General features: G+C 32.4%; 2 protein-coding genes across 14 annotated transcripts in view; one reads left to right on the plus strand and one right to left on the minus strand.

The window, feature by feature from the left end:
- Positions 1-2,052: 2,052 nt before the first annotated feature.
- Positions 2,053-8,423, plus strand: MED19 (mediator complex subunit 19). Its single transcript, XM_088190588.1, has 3 exons — positions 2,053-2,373; positions 5,760-6,131; positions 6,495-8,423. The coding sequence occupies exons 1-3, from the start codon at positions 2,196-2,198 to the stop codon at positions 6,656-6,658; spliced, it is 714 nt and encodes a 237-aa protein (XP_088046714.1). The 5' UTR covers positions 2,053-2,195; the 3' UTR covers positions 6,659-8,423.
- LOC148233078 (leucine-rich repeat flightless-interacting protein 2) overlaps positions 8,144-22,832 on the minus strand; it is a 29,323-nt gene continuing 14,634 nt past the window's right edge. For 3 of the 13 annotated variants that reach the window (XM_088190584.1, XM_088190587.1, XM_088190583.1), the window contains 7 exons: positions 14,587-14,713; positions 13,553-13,713; positions 13,337-13,483; positions 12,845-13,076; positions 12,599-12,769; positions 12,066-12,250; positions 8,144-10,495 (listed from right to left, as the gene is read on the minus strand). In XM_088190584.1, coding sequence (XP_088046710.1) covers positions 10,385-10,495; positions 12,066-12,250; positions 12,599-12,769; positions 12,845-13,076; positions 13,337-13,483; positions 13,553-13,713; positions 14,587-14,713 — 1,134 coding nt within the window. In that variant the 3' untranslated portion in view covers positions 8,144-10,384. Of the gene's footprint in view, positions 10,496-11,425; positions 11,558-11,766; positions 11,827-12,065; positions 12,251-12,598; positions 12,770-12,844; positions 13,077-13,336; positions 13,484-13,552; positions 13,714-14,586; positions 14,714-14,776; positions 15,199-22,184; positions 22,452-22,832 lie in introns of those variants that run through there. The other 10 variants (XM_088190581.1, XM_088190582.1, XM_088190576.1 and 7 more) reach the window with 10 other exon arrangements.

Raw genomic sequence — 22,832 nt, forward strand, 5'->3', positions numbered from 1 at the left:
TTTCCTTTATTTTTATTTTTGAGTTGCAAATGTCGGATTCTTTATAATGGACTTTTGTTTTTTATTACTTTTATCGGGTGTACAGCTCACAATTATAGAAAATAAAAACGCATTTTTCACCATTTCCAAAATTTTGTCTTTGCGATTCTGATAAATATCCCCCCCCCCCACTCCCCAAGTAATGCGTTTTGTATGGGTTTTTATTGCCCGTTTTACGTATTACTTTATCACCGATTCATGTTTTAAAAACTGGTTGTTCATTTTAAAATATTACTATTATTTTTGACAAATAATTTATCTGGAGACCCTCTAAATCAGTGCCAGCCTTAGATCATTTGGCGCCCTAGGCAAACAATAAATTTGCACCTCTCCTCTCTATTAATACTTTAATAATTCATCATATGAGCTCAAAAATATAATTCAAATTAAAGTAATTTAATATTATATTTGACACGATACTCATTTTTGCGATTGTTGGTATTTAAGAATTTGTAGTTTTTTTCGTCGCAATTTTTTACGCGTGAATAAATTTAAAGAGTAATTTGAAGTGATTATGAAATTTAAAAAATGGGATAGCGAACCTAACCTAACCAGCGAACGGTTGATGATGCCCGATTTATATAAAGTTAAAAAATATAAAACAGTGTACCTAGCCATTCAAAGACCGGTATATATGAAGTTTAGTTGTTTAATAGCGAACTTAATCTATGTAGGATAGCCATCGGTGTCTCTTCTCCATATTGTTAATCTTTCAACAGCCTGACTTCGCGGCTTGCAGCCTCTTGAATTCGCATCGAATATAAATAATATATGCATGTTTTTATTGCTTTACAGCGAATCGCTTAGGTCAGCGCATCAGCGCTGTAAATAATATCAGATTATATTATTTAATAATATTGTTTGATGATTTTTAGTGAATATTGCACTTTTATTTGGTATTACGGCGCCCCACAAGATCTAGCGCCCCAGGCGATCGCTTGTACTGCCTGCTCCTCGGACCAGTCTTGCTCTAAATGCAATATTTTTTAAAGCTATTGTTTAAATAATTGAAATGCTTCTTTTGAGTAACTTTTTGTGTTTCACTTATCTCAAATACAATTTATTTGATGGAGAATCAATGGTTAAAAACTACATTTTCCAGCAATTTAAAAATTCTCGTTTTATTTGCTAGGGTACAAATATGGATACGATCCATACTTTCTCTTGTTGAAAAACTGCGATTTTTTTTAATTCACTTAGTTAGGAGCACTTCGCTTCGTCATACCATGTACATAAATAAATTGCCACCTGTCACCTCCCGTCTCCAAACTACTTTGTGAATCGTTTGCTCAGTAGGACGATGAAATTTACCATAATGTACATAATAAATACACAGTTCTTACAGAATTGTTATTTTTGTAGAATAATTGAACAATTTTCACGCATTGAGCTGTAGTTAAGTAATACATTTCGTAAATGTGTTGTTTCAAACTAACATTTGATATTTTGAATACGCGTGATCATTGACCGTTGTTTGATTTAGTGTACTGCCAACATAAAAAACTGAAACTTTATAAAATGCACACTTTATTCCCGATGTAGTTTTGTTTACTAATATTGGAGAAAACCATGCTATAAAATGCGCAATAAATTGAGAAAAATTATATTGTATATAATCTTATTAAATTAAATAAATGCGTAAAAATGATTTTAATAAGATTCAAACTAAAAGTATAATAGAACGCTTTCAAATAAATTGAAAAGCATAACATTCGAAAACAGCAATTAATTAAAAGTATGCATTAAACATTAAAAGAGAAGTGATACCATGTTTTAATGTAACAATTAGCAAGTAGCATTTTAATATTATTTTGAAAAAAATATCATATACCATAATTCAATTTATTATCATTTTACACTATAAATGAAATGAATACAATCTGTTTTAAATTTAAAACCTCACTTTAACTTCATTTTATATTCCAAGAATTTAATCAAATATATTTTGAGTAGTAATAATGAAATAGTCTGAATAAAATTAGGCGATTAGCTATGATATTAGCTCCGTAATTTAGCTCTGATCGCGCGTTTAACTCCGTCCGTGTGTCGGGTGGGTTTTCGCGTCTTTTGGTCAGATGCGCTCGTGAGCGACGAGCGGTCGGTGTTTTGGTGGTGGTTGTGCGCCGGTGCGGCAGCTCGTGCTCGCGGCGAGCGCCATGGGCGAGCCGTTCAGGAAGGGCGAGCCCTACTCGCCCAAGTCGTCCCCGAGGGGCGCGCGCTCGCCGCAGGTCGCCCGCCAGGATTCGTCCGGCACCCTCAAGACTACCATCTCGCTCGGCAAGAACCCCTCCATCCTTCACTCGGGTCCTTTCTACCTCATGAAGGAGCCCCCGGGTAAGACGCACCATATTTTTTTTACAATTTTTAAACTCAACTTTTATACATTCAATGTGTTGTATTTAGTATAAGTACTGAAAATTAAAAACGTTTTTCGATTTTGAATAACGCTAGAACAGATTAGATATTGAATTGCCGTTGGAAATCTGTTAACCTAAATTATCATCAGCATTGACAGCATCATTATATGCCGTTGGTCACAAAAGTAGTAAACATTTTCTTTACAGTTCATGACTAATCAGGGCCAATAATAGATACCAAATAAACGAGCAATAAATAATATAATCTGATATTATTTGTCGCGCTGATGCGCTGACCTAAGCGATTCGCTGTAAAGCAATAAAAACATGCATATATTATTTATATTTGTTGGGAATACACAGTTTTCCGCGAATTTGTTTACGCAAATATGAAAACGTTTTGATTGTAGGTGACCTGAATTAAAAATTAATTCTCTACCAATGAATTGCTTTGATCAGATTCTCATATTACAAATATATGTATATGCGAAAACGCCGTCTCTATTCAAGAGGGTGGAAGCCGCCAAGTCGGGTTGTTGAAAGATTGTTTAAGTTCGCTATTAAACGACTAAACTTCTTATATACCAGTCATTGATTGGCTAGGTACACTGTTCCATATTTGTTAAATTTATATAAATCGAGCGTCATCAACCGTTCCGAACATTCACTGGTTACAAAATATGGAACTGCCGGAACACCATTAATTCATACCAGAACCAAGTTATAATATGAAGTTTACTTACCTAGAATAAAATCAACTTTATTGAATGAAGAAAATGCGTTTCAAAATTTAATAAACACCAATTGTAAATTCAGGCAGAAATAATCCATTCCGTTATCCATCAAGATGCCGTTATTTTAATAATAAAACCGAGTTAGTATTTTTTACTATGCTACAATTCTATACTTCCTATATAAGACGTACAGCTTAGAATTGTTCCAAATCGTTCTACATAGATATCTTTTCAATCACTGTAACCACTTTCTAATTGATCAACAATACGGATATAAACCTACACCTTCTATTGACACCAATTTTCTGACATTCACAAAAGATCTGATAAATCTCTCAATATGCTTTTATTAAAGTGTACCATTCGATCTGAATCATTCTCAAGCTATCAGATTTGTAACTGCTCAGAGAATTGTCGACAATTTGTTGTTCATGATTCGCAAGAATCAAACCTTGGCCAACTACTATTTGAAAATATTCAAATCGATCTCTATAAGATGCTTCAAATTCATTGCAAAGATGGGATTCAGCATAGATAAATAAATCTCAGAGCATAAAATTTTCTACAGGTTTGGTTAACTTCGTTTCTTCTTATGATTGACCGTTTTCGAAATATTAATATTAAGAGCAGGAAGCGCGCATCTGTTTATAGGATAACGCTATGTAAACTACAGAGCCAGACGCGTGGTACACTTTACAAAGTTAATTATGTAGTAAAAATATTATTATTTATAAATAATAAATTTATGAGAATAATAATTAAAAGATTAATATTTTAAATACATTCATGTCCACACCACCTTTGAGGTAAACTGTAAGGTGCGTTTTTATTTAGACAGTGTAGGCCTAGTTCATGTTGTATCAATGTAATTATTTGAACAACCTCCTAGTGAATGGTATCAAAAGCTACTCGGTCCACCTCTGAATGCGTCTCAAGATTCCTCTTTTTCTGGTCGCCCAAATTGAATTTCTGAATCATTGTCTTCCTCGTTTTTCGTCACATTTGATTCTAAAAGATCAACAACCACAGGGACAAGTTCTCTTTCTCCATCAAAAGCATTTGATGGAGAAAGTGAACTTGTTCCTGTGGAATGCTCAAGATTTGAATGAGAATATTTGTCGAAGCTTTTAGACGAATACATGCGTGTCTCCACATTTCCTTTAAAATAATTCTTGCTGATGTGATTAGGTTCGTCCTATTAAAATAACCAGCAGATCAATATCTTCTACAACGATGATGGCGGTTTTTTGTTGTTCAGATTCTGCAATGGCTGTTTCGATGATGACATCAGCATCATATTTGGCTTGATTTGTAGCCATGTTAGCAGTTTTTAATTGCTCAATAAGCGTTCCAATAATCTTTTTTTTATTGCACCGGTTCAATAAAAACTTTTCTTGGCTGATCAGCACAATCAGCGGTTCGTCTCAACTGCTCTATTGCTTTTATGTTTTTACTGTAGTATGAGTAAGCATTGAACACAACAACAATATTTGAACTGAAATGCCTTTGCAAATAGTTGGCGTTTTAAAGTACCATCTTTGCTCCATACGATGCAATACAGAAGAAATCCACCATCGATGATGTATGTTACATTATCCTTATCCAGCTCAATATTCGCAAGCCAGCATTTTCAAATAGTGATTTTGGATATAGATTTAATTCATACTGCAGATATTCCTTAAGATGATTGTCAAAGCTTTACATTTATTTTCTGAAAGAGTAGCAATGGACTTACAATAAAAATTAAAAGCAATAAAAATCTGAAATGCTTTTTCTTGTCCCTGCTTTTTTTTTAACCATAACTTGAATTTAAATTCTCACTTGGTCTAATAAGGCAACAACTTGGACATATGTACTATGCTATCATTAAGATGTTCCTTTCGGAATCTTCAACGTCCAATTTATTTAATATTTAATTCATCGGTCCAAATGATTTTCGTCCAATCTTCAAGTGTCCAGTCTCGGTGTTACTGAGCTCATTCCAGTTTTTTATTTTATTCTGAAAGTGATTTACAGTGCTTTAAAACCTCCTTCTCACTTCCTCGATCCTTCTGCTCACAGATAATGATACAAATAGATTATTCTTCAATTTTTTTTTGGCATTTATGTCAATAAATATTAAAATAAATTCAAAGACAACAAACTTAAACGAATCGTTTTGTTCAGATAGACTTAATCAACGAGTCGCATTTTCGCCGTCTACTGCATGACAACCGGCAGTTTTACGATTATTTCGCGCAACGCAAAATTAACAGAAAAATTATGATAGCTTTAGAATTTTAAGAAATATCTATCCATATTACATCTTGAATGATTTTTCCCCTTGTAAATTATGTTGTGATTTTACGATCTATATTCAAAGTCATAATTTTTTTTATATAATTCAAACATTCATTCCATAAATAGCAGCACAATAAGTTTTAAGGGTAGACACTACAGAACCCATCAGGAATCAAAAAGGTAGATTCAATCTGTACTGGATTACCATAAGCGATCGTAACTGGTAAGTACTACCTAACCCGTTAGTTAAGTGTTAAAGAAATCTGTTAAATTTCCCACTAAATATATTTCGGTGTATTTTGATATGTCATTGGCAAATTTACTATGATGTATATCTCTTACCTTTCAGCGGAATGCGAACTAACGGGCGCCACCAACTTGATGGCATACTACGGCTTGGAGCATTCATACAGCAAGTTCAGTGGCAAAAAACTCAAAGAGCAACTGTCTTCCTTCTTACCGAACCTGCCCGGAATCGTGGACGGGCCGGGCCAACAGGACAACAGCACTCTTCGTTCCGTCATAGATAAACCTCCAATCGGTGGCAAAGAACTGCTCCCGTTGACAAGTGCTCAATTAGCCGGCTTCAGATTGCACCCGGGTCCGTTGCCGGAGCAGTACAGATATATAAACACAGCGCCGGTGAAAAAGCACAAGAACAAACACAAAAAGCATAAGCATAAAGAGGGCGGACCGATGAGTCAAGAAGCTCAAATTACCGGTAAGAAATTTACTGCCATTTCTAATAATTCTGACATTATAAACAAAATTATAAATGTTACGTTTGAAACAATATATTAAAAAGATAGAGGGATATGGTCTATTGTTAATAATGGAGATGCATATGCATACTTTTGTGATGTATATACAACTCCTATAATTGAGTTTACGGGTACTTACGGTATAAAAATGAATATAAAGATGAACAATGTGTCTCCTTGTCTAACCCCAATTTTATCTCAAAACTCAGAAAGCGCATCATACAAAGTGTGGTGTTTATTAATTTGATATATTTTTAGAAAATTCTCAATATCTTTAATTTCTTAGTATGTCTTATATTCATATACTTTTTCCACCGTTTTAGACGCCGTTGGGCAAGATACTCACGAGAAGAAACATAAGAAACAGAAGCGGCATGATGAGGAAAAGGAGCGGAAGAAACGGAAAAAGGAAAAGAAGAGGAAAAAGCAGAAGCACAGCCCCGAGCATCAAGGCGGGTTGACGCCATCGCAGCACTCGAACGGGTGACGTGACGTGTTTAACTGGCCCGCTATCTAGTTTTTATAAATGTAAATTTAAGCATTGTACAAATCCATATTTTTTATCAATAATTTATTACTATTGGGGGGTATGGGGAAAGTGACGGAATGCGATTGCGCTTCCGTAAAATAGCATATCGACCTATGACTTTTGTGGCGGGTGTACAAATAAGTGATCCGTGTTTATTCAGTTCTGTATATATTTTATGTGTAATTTTACGCTATCTTGACGATTATTAATCAAATGTCAATATTATTTATTTATTCATGGTAATGTTATTGAAATCAGTCAATTAAACACCACTCAATAACTACAACTACCTTCAAATCTAGTTTCACTGGCAACCATCATCATTCAACCACTTAAAATATTTTTTTCAGCAGTCTTCTGATAAATACTAAAAAGCTTCTAATGTGCCACCTATATTCATAAATTCTGTCGAATATTTTTCTCATCTAACTTCTATATGCCTAATCTATGTTTTTAATTGTCATTTGACAGATAGCATTCACATATGTGTATATGGAAATTTAGTTTCAACACAGTGGATTACTTATTCGTACACAATTTTTGTAGACCAGCAGATAAAGATACTGCCATAGAATATATGCAGTATTCTTATAAGAATTTTTGTTTTATTATCAAGTCACAGACAGACATTCGTTTTTAATTATGCTAATTTGATTGATTTAATAAAGCCGAGACTTAAATTTGTACTAGAGGTTCTGATCATTGTATTCCCGTATGTGTATTCCTCACATTCAGAGGAATAGAATGGTTTAATTAAAATTTTGTTATCAAAAGATTTTTGTGAAAATATATCAGTTATCATAGTCATTATGGAACTAAAACATTTTTTTTATATATAATAATAAATGTAATGTAATAAGACATTGAATATGAGCTTGTTTCTGTATCGATATGTTTTTTATTAAGATTGAGAATAGTTGTGCATTAAGTATTGAGTCATTTTGTTATTCTAAAATTTTATAATGATTTTATTGACTGGTTGCTTTCTATTATATATAACTAGGCTCAGTTGTGGCTCGTGAGTTTATTTAGGTAATGAGCTATTTTTTTCAAATCACAATTAATTTTTAAATACATATAGTATAAAAAATGATACTTTCCTATAATCGGAGCCTAAATGTTCTGACCAACGCTCGGTCGTACCTAACCTTAAAAAAGTATTTATGTAGAAAAATGTTTTTGGCCACTTTCACATGTCATTTATAATTGTATCTTAAAGGTAAGGTGCAAACGAGTGAGCGTTAGTCAGAATATTTGGCCTCCGATGACAGAAAAGTACCTAAAAATATAGATAATTTATTATTTCAAAATTACACAGCTTCCTTTCATGAGCTGCCACTTGCTAGGATTATTTTCTATTTAACTAGTGATTTTATAGACAGAACCTCTGGTTTTCCCTTGGCGAGAGCGAGACGTATAATTTTGCAAAAATAAAAGACTGAATAATGATAAATTCATTGTCAAGTTTATTAGAATCTTCACATGTACGCCGAAACAGTTTGGTTAGATTTGTAAATAAATTTCAATGTACGGATACGTGTGTTAATAAAATTACAATCAGCACCGAATTAAAAAAAAAATATTACATGTCCGACCGAAGTGTATATATTATTCACGGTATGTGTATAAATAAAATTGCAAAATGGCCAAAAATTGCTTTCACGGCCAAATCCTTGTACATATGTGTGTATTTTGTAAATAAATATATAGAATTCTACAACAATACGATCGTTTTTATATATTCCTACTCAGAGACGACCTAGAGGTAATACTTTCCATATGGCAGATTATTGGAAAGAAGGACTTTGTTGATATTTCACTGGATATTTAGATAACATATGAATGGTAAATAAATTGAATGCATTAAAAATAGTTTTAATTAAATCTGTGAAAATCATAAATTGCCCGAAGATGTCTTACCAAATACCCATATGTGACGATAATCAGGATTTTTGAAATAATACATGTATCCTGATGCTAATCCCATACCTTACAGCCATATCCTAACATACTTATTTTTATTTTATAAACTCACAGTTCAATTCCATGTATAAATTATGCGTTATTATTGACATTTTGGAATTGATTAGTATGTATATTTTAAACATTATATTTCACATACTTATGCTTCAAAGTAATAAAATAAAATTTTGTATGATTTTTCATGCATCTATTCCAAATAATCATGCAATCGATTGAATTAAAAGCTGTACAAGTAATAACATTTAAATTGCTTTGAAATGTTGGCAAAACGTAATAAGGAACTTATTTCCGTGGACTTCAATTTTTAGCCATAAATGTTGTTTTCATATATTGTTTAATTTTATCAGAATCAGAAGCAATATATCCCTAAATATACTTCACAAGTACATATAGTCCATAAGATCTCCAGTTCGTCTCTGTTCCTATTCATTAATACATACACATCCGAAAATTGCATATTTTACAATTGCATACACAAATCAACGTTTCACTAGCCAAATATATATATATATATATACACATACAATACGTGTTACTTAATATAAGCTTTTCATTACGCAAACGTGTAAGATAGAATAAAATACCACAGATTAAATAGGCATTATTTTTTCTTTGAGCCAAACAATTGACACTATTTTTAGAATAAATAACCGCTCAAATATACAGTTCTAAAAATCGGCAGTCTTTTTTGTTTTGATTGTTAAAAGCGTTTCTTTAATTTGTCTTATAACTGCACAGCACTGGAATAGTTTGTTTCAAATATATTATATCAACATGATGTAAATAGGCACAGCCATGATTTTACGATAATTAACTACCGGCGCATGTATTACAATATTGGCAAATTGCATCCCTACAGGACGATTAAAAATACACAAACATGTACAATATACATATATGTGAATCCTCAGAATTAGAATTGAGGATGTATGACATCGGAGATACACATTTCTCATATCGGCATTTCGTTACAATCATATAGTATATAATATAATAATAAATATAAACAGAATAACTTAAGTATATAATATATATTTATTATGTTACATTGGTTAAAAATTAATATTACTTAACAATAAAACATATGTAAATTAACCGAAATTAAAGTATAAAAGTAAAGTAGTCGTAATGGCGCTGAAACAGTTAATAGTTAAAAAAAACCAAACCAAAAATATTTTTCAAGGGAATATAAAAGCAAGACAGCAATCTTTAATTTTTTAACTCAAGTCATTTTAAATAGTGGATGTTCTTTACAAATTAATAATATTGATCTATTAAAATATGCTAGTTTTGATATATTTTAAATTTTCAGAATATTATCTTTGCTTTTATATTCCTAATCTATATTTATAATAATAATATAACAACATATAAGCGCAAATATACAAATATTAATCACATAAAACATTCGCTATATATCCATAATAACGTGTCAGCCCTTTTCTATATATAAACAAACTGAGAGACTTTTACGATACGATTATAATAGTTTATTATAATAATAGCTCTCCACTGTACAAAATTGAAAAATCTACACGACTTACATGACACGCGTGAATATTTATTTGATTATCTTCTATATAAATATACAAAAATATTATGTTAATAATAATAATATATATATATGTATAATACCATAGTTGTATCACACCCATTGTGTTGCTCCGAATATTGACATTTTCGGAATCAAACTACTCAAGGTCAAAGCTCTTTGAGGAGCGCCGACTTCGCGTTCTTCAGCTTGTCAAGACGCTTGTTCAAGTGGCTATTTTCTGTTTCCAACTCTTCAACTCTGTTCTGCGCCTCTCGAGACTGAAAATCCATCAATACAACGTTAATTTATTTAAGGATTATTAGTGAGGAAAGAAATCATCAAAGTTATATGTATGAATTTATATACAAAAATATGTGATCAACGATGATTTCACACGTTAGTCAATTATTGAAGCTGGTTTTTATATATAGCAAATATATAGGTATGCCAAAAGACATTTACTTTTAAATTTTAGTAATAATATAAGAAGTTTTTGACATAGCTCAAAGAAGTGGGTATAAACCTACTCCAGAGATAAATAAAACGCATAGTCGAAGGACTCTTGAATTGGTTTAAGAATCGTTTTGAAACCTGGGCTACACTTTTCAGCTAAAAACAAACCTTTATCAAAAAAGTAATTAGACATTCAATTAAATTTTTTTATGATTTTTTCTTTTAAATCTGTAAAATTTTATGATGAATAAAAAAGTCGAGTTATTTTTATTGCAAATTATTAGTGTACTTTTGGCATACCTTATATTACACACTGTTTGATTATTGTGTGCTTTAAGCTTCAAGGACTCGCGTGACATTATTCTTCTCAGATATATACATCATAAAAAAGTTAAGCTAAAAATCGATAAGATTTACAAATAGCAAAGCTCGAAGATTGTTAATATGCAACAGTTTTAAAGACTCCTCGTATTTGCATATATTTATATTGAACGAAGCTAGTTTCGATTTATATCTATGAGATGTGTATAAACAATGAATAATAACGATCATTTGGACATATAGTACATGTGGTATTATATAAACAACTATGTATTTAGTATCAAATAATAATATTGTATATTAGAAACATCGTAAAGGGGTAAAAAAAAAACTTGTGAAAATTACAGATGAACTTAATTAATAAAAAATCAAGGGTTGAACATGAAAAAAAATCACACAAAAATAAATAAAATAACACCAGTTGCGGTGAATACATTTTAACCCTGAATCTCCAAAATCGGCTAATACAAGTTATAATATCTAAACTCATGCAATCGTTTGCAGCTTTTCTTCAAAGCTAATTCGTTAGCTTCCAGTAATCTAATGCGTTCCTCTGCATTACACATCTATAATAAAAAAAGTCAAATGAATAAGGGGTAAAAACTGACCGAAGGTGTTAACTAATTATGGACTAAAGGACATTTCGCAGTATAGTAGATACGTTTGAACGGCACAGGAATTAGTCATAACACAATGCTATGTTAACAATTTATCATTCAAAAGTCGGTTGCACTAGTAGTCTCGAGATACACAAATTAAAAGTGTTCTAAGATACCCCTGAAATGGAATATTAATCATTGTTCCAGTCTTTCCAGAAGTCAACATCCCCGCTCTCCTGAAACGCAGTATCAGGAATTGCATCATGATCGTTTGATTATATTTATACATTCTCTAATGTCTAAATTAACCATATACTCGATCTACTTTGGCCATGGAAATATTTTTGACAAAATTATATTTTATGTTTAACGATAACCTCGATCTTTCAATTTAAGGTCAAAGATACTCCAATGGCAAAACTAATCTTTCAATTTTACAGTATGTAGTAAGTCAAATTCTAAAGATAAAAATTACCTCTCTCTGTAACTTTCGGCGGTCGAACTTCAACTCGTCTTCGATCTTTTCGGATTGTTCCATGGCACTTTTGTATCTAATCACTTGACTTTCTAAACGTGCAACTGTCGCCTGCAGCGTCAACACGTCCTGTTCGGCCTTTGTTGCTCTAAATTTATAATCGGCGACTAACTTGGAATTTTCTCCTGCGGCAAAAGAAAAACAATAATTAACCCTTGGAAATAATAGTGGGCATCTTTAAAATGAAAATGTATTAACAAAGACTGAATTAGACCAACACTAGTAAAGGAATAATTTTTTCACATCACACTGTTCAAAATAAGTTAAAACGTCTCATTAAATATGGGACACGCAAGTCCATAGTAGAAACAAGAAGAAGACTATGTTCACAACAAATGTTCAGGAAGAAGTGATGTAACAAAACAAAACAAAATAAAAATAGAAGGTTGATATGGGTTTATCAGAACAGAGACTGGACGCAATATGTTTTGGGTTTATTTAAATTAATAAATAAATGGAAAGTTTATACGTACTCTGATGTTCAAATGAGTCCGAATCACTGTCCGATCCATATGATGGACCATTATGCGAGTTGTTAACGTTGTTTTTCTTCTTGGATCGCTCCTCCTCCAACTGTTGTTTTAGTTGCAGGACTTCTTGCATGAGAGACTTCCGTTCGGAGCACAAATTTTGTAACCGTACATCTACATTTAAAGTGTTGAAAGTTATTACAATAATCATCACTACAAATTAAACACACAGAACACAGCGAACAATACCTAGAGTGCCTTGTCCGGCGGACTCCAGAGCTTCTCTGCTAGCACTAGATACCAACGCCGCACTCACTCCACCGCCTTCGGGTGCTTCGACCGATACCAGCTCCATACCTGCCTCTACGATGCACCTGTCTCGCAATGCCAGAGCTGCACTGTACCGATCCAGTTCTTCTTTAGTCACCTTGCATTCGCGGACTAGTGTATCATGGGCTCGGCATTTATCTTTATGTTCTCGCTGTAACAAAAAAAGTATAATAAGTGATAGGGCATTGTTCTTCACAAGAAAAATGTGGGAAAGTCTAAGAAGGTTGTCCTCAACTTAACTAATATATATATAAAGGCTAAAGTCGGCCTAATAACTATTGTAATATGCTAGCAAATATATTAGTAAGCTTATGTATCTTGAAGCATTTAATTTTATTTAATATTCTGACACTCATCAACAAATTATAAACTATGTTATCAGTTATATTATATATAAAATCGACAACATACCTGCAATTGCGTATATTGTTCTTGTAAATCTTCTAATTTATCTTTCAACAATTCCAGTTGATACGAAAAGGACGCTTTGTCGTTGTCCAGTTGAGCATTCAGTATCATGGCCTTGCGGAATTTTTCTTCGACTTCTTTCAACTCGTACTGAAAGTCGTAAAATCAAGAAACAATAAAAGAATGCATTATTGAGAGGGACGTTTTCAATATACTCACTCGAATGTCTCTGATGCTGCCTGGTTCTTCGATAGAATCTTCAGAGCTCCTTCGTGACGAATGATATGAGTTGACGTTGCCGGTGGATGCCAATCTTCCGCTGGGGGTGGACACTTGCGTGTTTGCGGCCACTCTCGATACTCTCGAGGAATAGGAATAATCTAAAACAAAATAGTTATGTATCGCAACATATGCAAGATTCTTATCAGCTATGATTAAATTGATAGTGAAAAAACACAATATTGATTATATTCATTTGCATACTAACTCATCGGAAATTCTCAATAATAATTATTATTTACTAGTTAGGTTAGCTGTATACATTAATATAAATTTAAATGTAGTTATTTGTATTATAGCAGAATGAAATTAAGCAGTGCTTTGCAATCTTTGTGTTGAAATATATATACATACACACAAAACATTAACATTAGGTTTACGGGTATCATTAAAAATAGGTAGTGACCAGATTTTCAAAAATAAAAATAGTGTTAATATATATGCATTGTTCAAATACAAAGAAGTCGTAAAAAACCCATAAAAAATACTGTCTGATACAAATCAAATCAGAAACCTGTCAATTTGACAGATGCCATAAATCAAGTATTAAAAAATATCTAGATATGATATGAGATATATTATATTTTCATTAAAATCTAATGATTTTCAAAATAATCAATGCTAAGAATTGAGACAGTAAAATGAAGTAATATCACAATGGTATAACTGGTTTATAAATGGAATTGCTATAACCAGTATCACCGAAAACCACAATGGAGAAGTTGATAAGGAACAAAAATTGAAGTAAGTCTTTAAAGCACAAAGTGATGACTCTTTTAGCAAAAAAATTAAAACAGGAAAATATATAGTATTCAATTAGATTATGTAATTATCGTGGTTCTATCATATGTATATTTTATTAGTCATACAATATTAGGGTTTTATCATAATGTCCACATTTAAGACAAATATTTTATCATTTGGTTTTTAAGTAAAGAACTAGCATATAAAATAAAATCTTTATGTGAACTCACCAGGATACATGTCATACGCTCGGTCAGCATTTTCCTCTTGCTCTTTTTGTTGCCTTTCGATCTCTCTCATGCGAATCTCGCGAGCTTCTGCTCTGGCCTGCCGGCGAGCTGCCAATCGAGCTTCAGCCTGAAATAAAACAAAACTTTAGCTCATGATGCACTGAATGATTTTGACTCTCGTCAATCGTACTTTATCGTGATCTTTCCCCAGAATCCCCTCGATGCTGCTATCGTCCATCCCGTTAACATTGCCATTAAGGGCCAGACTTTCTGCAGAGGAACCGGACAGTTTCTTCGTTCTTTGGACAAAACCGTTGACTGCCTCGTTGCAAGTCTTGGCGTTGGAAGCCGTCTCGTAGGGAGGACGGTAAGTATCCTCGCTCTCATCGTCCGAGCAGTCTAGATCACCATCGGTGAACTCCCTATCGCTGGACCAAACTGGGTGCGAATCCACCTCCATGATGCACGATTGAAAATTCACCACAGACTCATAGTTTTTAAGAATGTCTACCGGTGCCAGATAATTTGCACTATCTGCGTCCAATGAGGAGCGATTTCACTGTTTATCAACGATAACCCGCCAACTGATACCACTTGCCTATGCAATTACTACTATAATGTACAATGAAAACGTTTTAGCGTAAAGAAACGGTTAGCAGATAATAAAAAATCTTAGAAATTTTGCGAATGTCAAACGCGGCATCAAAAATGCGTTCCCCAAATAAAATTTTTACTGTACAATTTAATTAATTATTATCTTTTCTTCAAATAAAGATATCAAGAAATCTTCCTACACTGTTTAGTTTTTTTATGGAGTTTCTTTCTAATAAACTATTATTTATACACATATTTACTGTAAGTTATCTATTGTAATATGACAAGCGTTAGCCCAATGCATTACAATTGGGTAAACACAATCAGCAACTTCGAAGTAAGTAGTGAGACATACTACTGAAATCAGTGATATTTATTTTATTAATTACAAACTATTATTACAGCTTATAATCAATAGATGTCACTATGCACGAACCAGCTTGATTTTAATTTTTTATTCATCGCGTTTATTTTATGAGATTAGGAAAATCTAGGAAAACCTAGTCTATAATGATCAATCGGAATTATAATTATATAATAATCACTAATTCTGATTTCCCAGACACCGACTTATACCATCGGTCTATCTTGCTGGTGTTAAACATTAGGGTGAAGTGATGGGGGAATTAAGATTCCGGATATTTAAAGTTCATGTCACGAATTAATAAACCAAAATACGATTTTATTTCAAAACTTCAAATAAATCTTATTCGTTTATTAATATACACTAATAAACATACAGTATAAACTGATTTTAAAGTGAGTATTCTTTACAGTCAACAATATATAACCTTTATCGTAACGAACAAACGTAAATGTGTTTCAAGGAGAATAATGTAGAAATTAATAAACAAGTTTAATAAGCAAATTAACATCCGACGCAATTAGAGACCAAGAAGATGCCTTAATATTTTACGGATTTACTCGTTTCGAGGTTGAATATCTTTGGACGATTTTTGAGTGTCTTTAAAAAAAGACAAGAAAAGAGCTAAAACATAATAAATATTAAAGCTTGTTAAAACGAATATATATATATATATATATATATATATATATATATATATATATATATATATATATATATATATATATATATATATATATATATATATATATATATATATATATATATATATATATATATATATATATATATATATATATATATATATATATATATATATATATATATATATATATATTGATTCAACATTTTAATAATCACCCTGGAAGAATTAAAATTACTATGACAAAATTTAGGAACTGCAGTGAGCTGGTTTATTAAAATATCACTAGTTGAATTATGTAATCAATTTTTATATGAATTTTTATTGCTTTAACTTCTGTATTTCGATTCGAATATTTTTTGAACTTGTTCTAGAGTAGGAAAAGTTGAGAATGTTGCTACGGGGGCAAGAGACGACTATCGATGAAAACGCCAAGCATAGTTTCTATACTGCTCAATTGCGAGTTTCGAATTTTAAAGAAAGAAGAAAATAATACAAAGCGCGACCGCAAGCGTTACGGAAACTAAGCAAGAGATGCAATCGATATCGCGGCTCAAGGCGAACGTAACACACTTTACAAAAGACGGCTTTTATTATTCGCAAAAGCGTAACAAACAACGCCGGTCGGATATGATGTCGATTGCGCGCAAGTGTGTTGCAGCACCATCCAAAATTCAAGAAACTAGCAAAATAATCGTTTTAGAAGCGTTGGCTCACAGAGTTTAAAGTCGCTCATTTTGTTATATTTCATAAAAAAATTGCGACTAAAAAACCATAAATATTTTATTAACACGTTTTATTTCTCTTAGCCACGTGTTCGCCACTTGTTTGCACGATATCGCCATGATGCCATAAATTACGTCTTAGCAAAAAGTCGCCAGTAAAAATTATATTAGAAACCATCTAAAAATAATCGTATTGAAATCGTGCGAATTTGGGAATTACTCAAGTGTTTAAGAAAAGTACGATTCTCCAACAGATTGTGTGACGTCGATATCAAACATTTAATATCAAAGTTGATACTCTGTTATTACTTTACTATTGTTTCGAAAATAGCCAGATGTTAACCCATCTACCATTTCCCCAACATTTCCCTTCTATCTTACAAAATTATTATGAGCAAAGTGGGTTTAAATAAATTAGATATCTATATATTTTATTTTTGTATGTATAATATTGTTCAAGAAAGAAAATAATAAAGATAATTTCGTTCATAAGCATTGTAATAAAAATAATAATAATAATCGGTGGAAAACACTGCACACAAACATTTATCGCATACGATTAAGTTTTATCTATTGAACTATGCACAATATTATGCCAAAACTAGATTAGAGAACATTACGAGATTTCAGTTGTATTGGTTATCAGCCGAAATGTAATGCTTTTAAATCCACATCCACTGCTTTCTGTTGCCGTCTAATTAATATTAGAATCACCTATTATTTAATTATCACTATATATTGTTATCATATATCGATAAGTTTTGTACAAAATTTTATTAAACGTTGGAAATATGTACATTATAGATTTTTTTTTAGTCGTGCACGCTTATGTCGAGCGGTAACGTTATGGAGCAAATTATACACATGTATATAAAAAAAAAACGTTTTAGGAGTTAATTTTACAATATTTAAATTCTATTTAAAAAATAAAAGAGTCGATTTTACCGCGTAGGGCGAAATTTTTAGGTAATTCTGTGTAGTTTCCGTGAAGAAAATATTAGAGAGGAATTGAAGCTACTTGTTAAGAATATCGGCGCCACGTTCAGAAACCAATGGTTATGCAAATTTTCTCTGCGTTTGACCCCTAACGACTAAGAAAGCGGCCAACAATGTTTTGTTACATAAATATGTTTTAAAATTTAAACCGGTCAATTTATATAAACTTTATTTTAAGTAGATTCGTTGCAAAGAATTATTCATGTGGTGTTAACTGTTTGACCAACGTTCACCTGTTCATCAGTGACTTCTAAAAATGCTCATATGTATATTTCTAAAAATACAGGAGCCAAATTGGCTAATATTTAAGCACATTAAATTGTATATTAATAAAACTGTTATTTTATTTAAAGAAAATGTTAATTAGTGACGAGAAATTTAGATATATATTATATAATTGATATTTTCTTAAGAAAGAGCAGGCTTACATTTGGACACGTAGCTAGATTTTTATTAAATTAAATTAGTACAGTGGTCGATCACAGACGCATAGTTTATCATGGCGTACTTTGAAATAAATTAGGATATTTACACATATATACAAAAGATAATGTAAGCTAAACGTCTGTTGACAAGACACTTCCAGAATACTTTCATTGAATATAGATGATAATTTAAATGAGCAATATATAAAGCAATTGTTCAAAAAAAATTTTTTTTCTCTGCATTACTGAGACAGATTAGGTGCGAGCGAGCATTGGTCAGAGCAGTGAACACCCCATGAATAACTCTCTGCAATGAATTAACTTATTCAAATTATATTAATTAATTAAATTAAGATTTACTTCACATAAATAAGATGACCAGATTTTGAAAATATCAAATAGGGACACTAAATATAAAAAGGCCATTTTGGATTTTTTATTCTGAAGACAAATTGCTGCGGGAGCCAAAAAAATGTCATTTCGGAATTTTTTTTCGAATGCCATCTCGGAATTTTTTATCTGCAGACAAATTGCTTTATTGTTAAAATTTTTTATTTAATATTGCATTTATAGAAAACAATAATAAAAAATCAATGATTTTTGCTTTGATTTATTTTACTACTTTCTTGTAATAGTGTGTTTTAATCATTTTTTTAAACACTTTTCTATTATTAAATTATTAATTTATTTCGTAACCTTCAGCTACATATGTAAATATATAACAATTATATTATATGTGAATATATAATATAACTATTTGGGGTACCTCAAAACAGTGAAAGATCGACCGACGTACATGTACGGCAATACTAAAAAGGGTTTAGGGGGCCTATATCTCGGAAATTTTTGTTTTGCTGCTAGCTAAACAGTCACACAAAGAAGGATATCTAACCACTTTAATAAATGCACAAACAATTCGTTTTATATTTAGTACAAAGTGTTTATTTAAATACACACATTTCTTAAAACAATTTCCTGTTAAATCCACATCCAAACTATTATCAGAAAAAGGCATTACAATAAACTATCATTTGGTTTACTGTTACAAAGCAGTCTATTACCCATAACGGGTGACGGCACCCGAAGAAGATCAGATCACGTCCAACGTGCTAAATCAATGACAAGAAATCTGTGGCGCGTGGGAGTCATAACAACTCGTTCCAGCTTTGAAGAATAAATAAATGTAGCAATATTTTATTTAGACGGGACTCTAGTTATCAATCTGATTATATATATAGGAAGACTATCATATTGCGTTGATATAGTTATTATTCTTAGAAACGACCAAAGAGGATGTATGTATTTACGTATAGCGGAAAAATCCACACCTATTAATAGCCAGTTATTATCCTATATTTAAATCAATTAGATTCTTGTAATATAACACACATATGCGATAATATTTATTTTAACGGCACGGAAATGCTGCGGTTCGAATCCGCCGACACGCGATATGAAAAACGCAAAATCGTTTGAAGAATGTTTAAAATCATCATATCGTCTGATAAAACAATCACAGCCTTGTGCGCATATTAACACAAATGCGCATATCACGCACAATATCTGGATATCAGAGATATCAAACTCGAAACCGCACAAATCGACCAACAGGTGAACGTGGGCTGAGTGAGCTGGAAGCTTCGCGTTATATTTATAGCTTTAGAATGTCACACAGCTAATATACCAACACTACCGAGTTGCGCTCTTTACTCAAAACATTTTGAAAAGTCCTGAACGGCAGGTCGATTGTCACAATCAAAACACAGCCGCGTTCCAATCGAGTTTATCATCGCAAATAAAAAGGTATTTGTATATGAAGAATATCCACTAAAAACCCGCCTGATCAGGCAAGGTCGTAATCGGTGACCGGAACTCTCTTCTAGCCGGTCGATGATTAATGAAGAATGACGCAACGCACTCGACGCAGAATTGAATTCGCAAAGAAAAGTGTCGAAAGTATGGAGAATATAAATATATAAGTGCATGGGAATAGAGCAGGCATTTCAAAGAGTTTTGCAACAGACTCTAACAATAGTGATAATCAATTAAAAACAAGTGTGTACATTGTACGAGACGCGATAGATGATGTAAAATGAGTGGCATAATAATATAATCCATAAGAGGGCGATTGCAAACCTTTTTCTACATATATATATCCAATTTTTATTTAACTTTTACGAATTGTGTGACAGATTCATCAAACTGCACATGACACCTGAGAGAATTCAATTATTCTCTAAGCTTCGAATGAGATCAATCTATCGATACTAATCTCCAGAAGGTATACGCAGTGGCGTAGCTATGGGGGGGCGGAGGGGGCGGGCCGCCCCGGACGGCACTTGCTTGGGGGTGGCATATTCGCGATGGGATTGTCTAGTGTGGTTCTTAACCCTGAATGCACTAAAACAAATATAAATCCTCCAATAACAAGAGCTTAATAATGACCAATTTATTATTTTAAGAAATGCTGATTTTATGACCCTGCAAAAAATGTTTGGGGGGGGGGGCGGCAATTTTAAGGATCGCCCTGGGCGGCACATACACTAGCTACGCCACTGGGTATACGACTTGTGTATATGTTTTTCGGACCGCAAAACACCAAGAACTGGCGATCTGTCCCTATCTACTAAACAAACGATAGTGAGAGAGCAAGTAATAATAAATACACAAATGTATAATAGTTACATTCTATATAAAATAATGATATTTAGTGCTTGATTTAACCATTTATACACTAAAAATGACCCATCCTGCTATACATAAAAAAATTCTGAAAAAAAATGTAAGTTTAAATGAAAATTTCCTAAGCATGGTACTGCAAAATTTGCATACTTTCAATAGCAATTTCTAAAATATTAACTACTATCGAAACACTGAAAGAATCGCGTTATTTATAATTAATTGCTTGACAAGAAGAGTTTCTATTATAATAGAATTGTACAATTACACGCATGAGGGTATAATTTATTATGCTGGTAGGCATAATCGATCAATAGTGTTAAATGCTATTTTAGTTAAATCAGCGAGTAGCGAAATTATAAAATGTGAGAAACGCATATGTTCTTTGAAAAATATAGACAACTTTAAACCAAAAATATAAGGCTTTTACTAACATCTTTGTGCCCTTTACTACCATGTTTTTGACTTTTACTGACATCAAAGTTTGTGAGCCCGTGTATCATTTTAACAATTCAAATACAACGATGGCGCTTTTAAAAGAAGCCTTGAAGTAAAAATTGTGTTGCGAAACATGCGCATTCCTTTAACTTCGAAACGTATGAAGAATTTCCATTTCAATGAGAAACTGTTTTAAATTTGAATTATTTTTTAAATTTGTTACTCGAACGTTTCGAGTTTAGACCTTGACATAAATTCATTAAAAATCAGTATGATTAACATACGAGACTGGAAAAAAGGAAACCCCCGATAAAGAAATATCTAACCGCAAACGTTCATTGTGTGATAGCTTCAAAACGTTCAAAGACCAGAAAAAATGGGAATGAAATCACAGTACAGAATCGCAGGTTAGATAACTTTCAATTTGAGAAGCATTTTTCGATATTATAAACAACCATTAACATGACAGGACCTATTTTGTTACAATAGTTAAGTAAAATTGTTGTCTATCGATGAATATTAAGATGATATTTTCTTGAATATGATCTGCATTCCGGTTTGCTCTACCCAATTTAGAGTATTACACATTTACACGTCATTCAGGTACTGATAGCGACTATCATCGTTCTACCATGAGTATCGCAGACCGGCATACAACTTTAGTATAATGGTTACAATGTTTGAATACGTAGCAGAAAAACGATAACGTAACAACACGAGCGCGACACAAACACCTGAACGAATATTTTTTCAGCAATCTAGAGCACTAAGGAGAACTACTGTTCTATATGTATTACGTACAATTAATTGATCACAACACATACTATAATATATACACTACACTTAGCACTTATTCTTATCACACTCTCAAAAAAAATGTAGGTGCATGTACATATGTTTCAAAGGTCCAAAAAAATAATTATAAAAAAAATCGTTTTCGGATCAAGCTGTTCCACGGAAATACGTGAACGCCACTCGGCGTCGCGATCGAAACTGAGGAGAAGTCGGCTGGCTGAGCCAAGTGCTTTCTATGCCGCAGTATAGTATTCGCCGGCCAAGAAACAATCTAATCCGGCGAGTTCGACACTCGGAAAAGGACGAGCCTCCCGATGACCAGATCGGAATGTCAAGAAGATCGATGGGGTCGCACAAAATTAACTCGCGAAGAGTCGAAAGACAGGGTTTACCAAGAGACATGAGAGATCAGCGCTACATAATTGCAAACAATAAATTTAAATCTGAAAAGAAAATAAGCACTGAATACTAAAAGCCTGTTTTTATAGACAAGTTTTGTTATCAAAACAATTATAACATTTTTAAACAAAGTATATTTTTTTTTAAAAAGTAAACTTATTAATTAATAACTGAAATGTTATTTATAG

The sequence above is a fragment of the Plectrocnemia conspersa genome, unplaced genomic scaffold (genome assembly GCF_051122295.1).
Source record: "Plectrocnemia conspersa isolate PC_06_02 unplaced genomic scaffold, ASM5112229v1 ptg000008l, whole genome shotgun sequence".
Taxonomy (NCBI): domain Eukaryota; kingdom Metazoa; phylum Arthropoda; class Insecta; order Trichoptera; family Polycentropodidae; genus Plectrocnemia; species Plectrocnemia conspersa.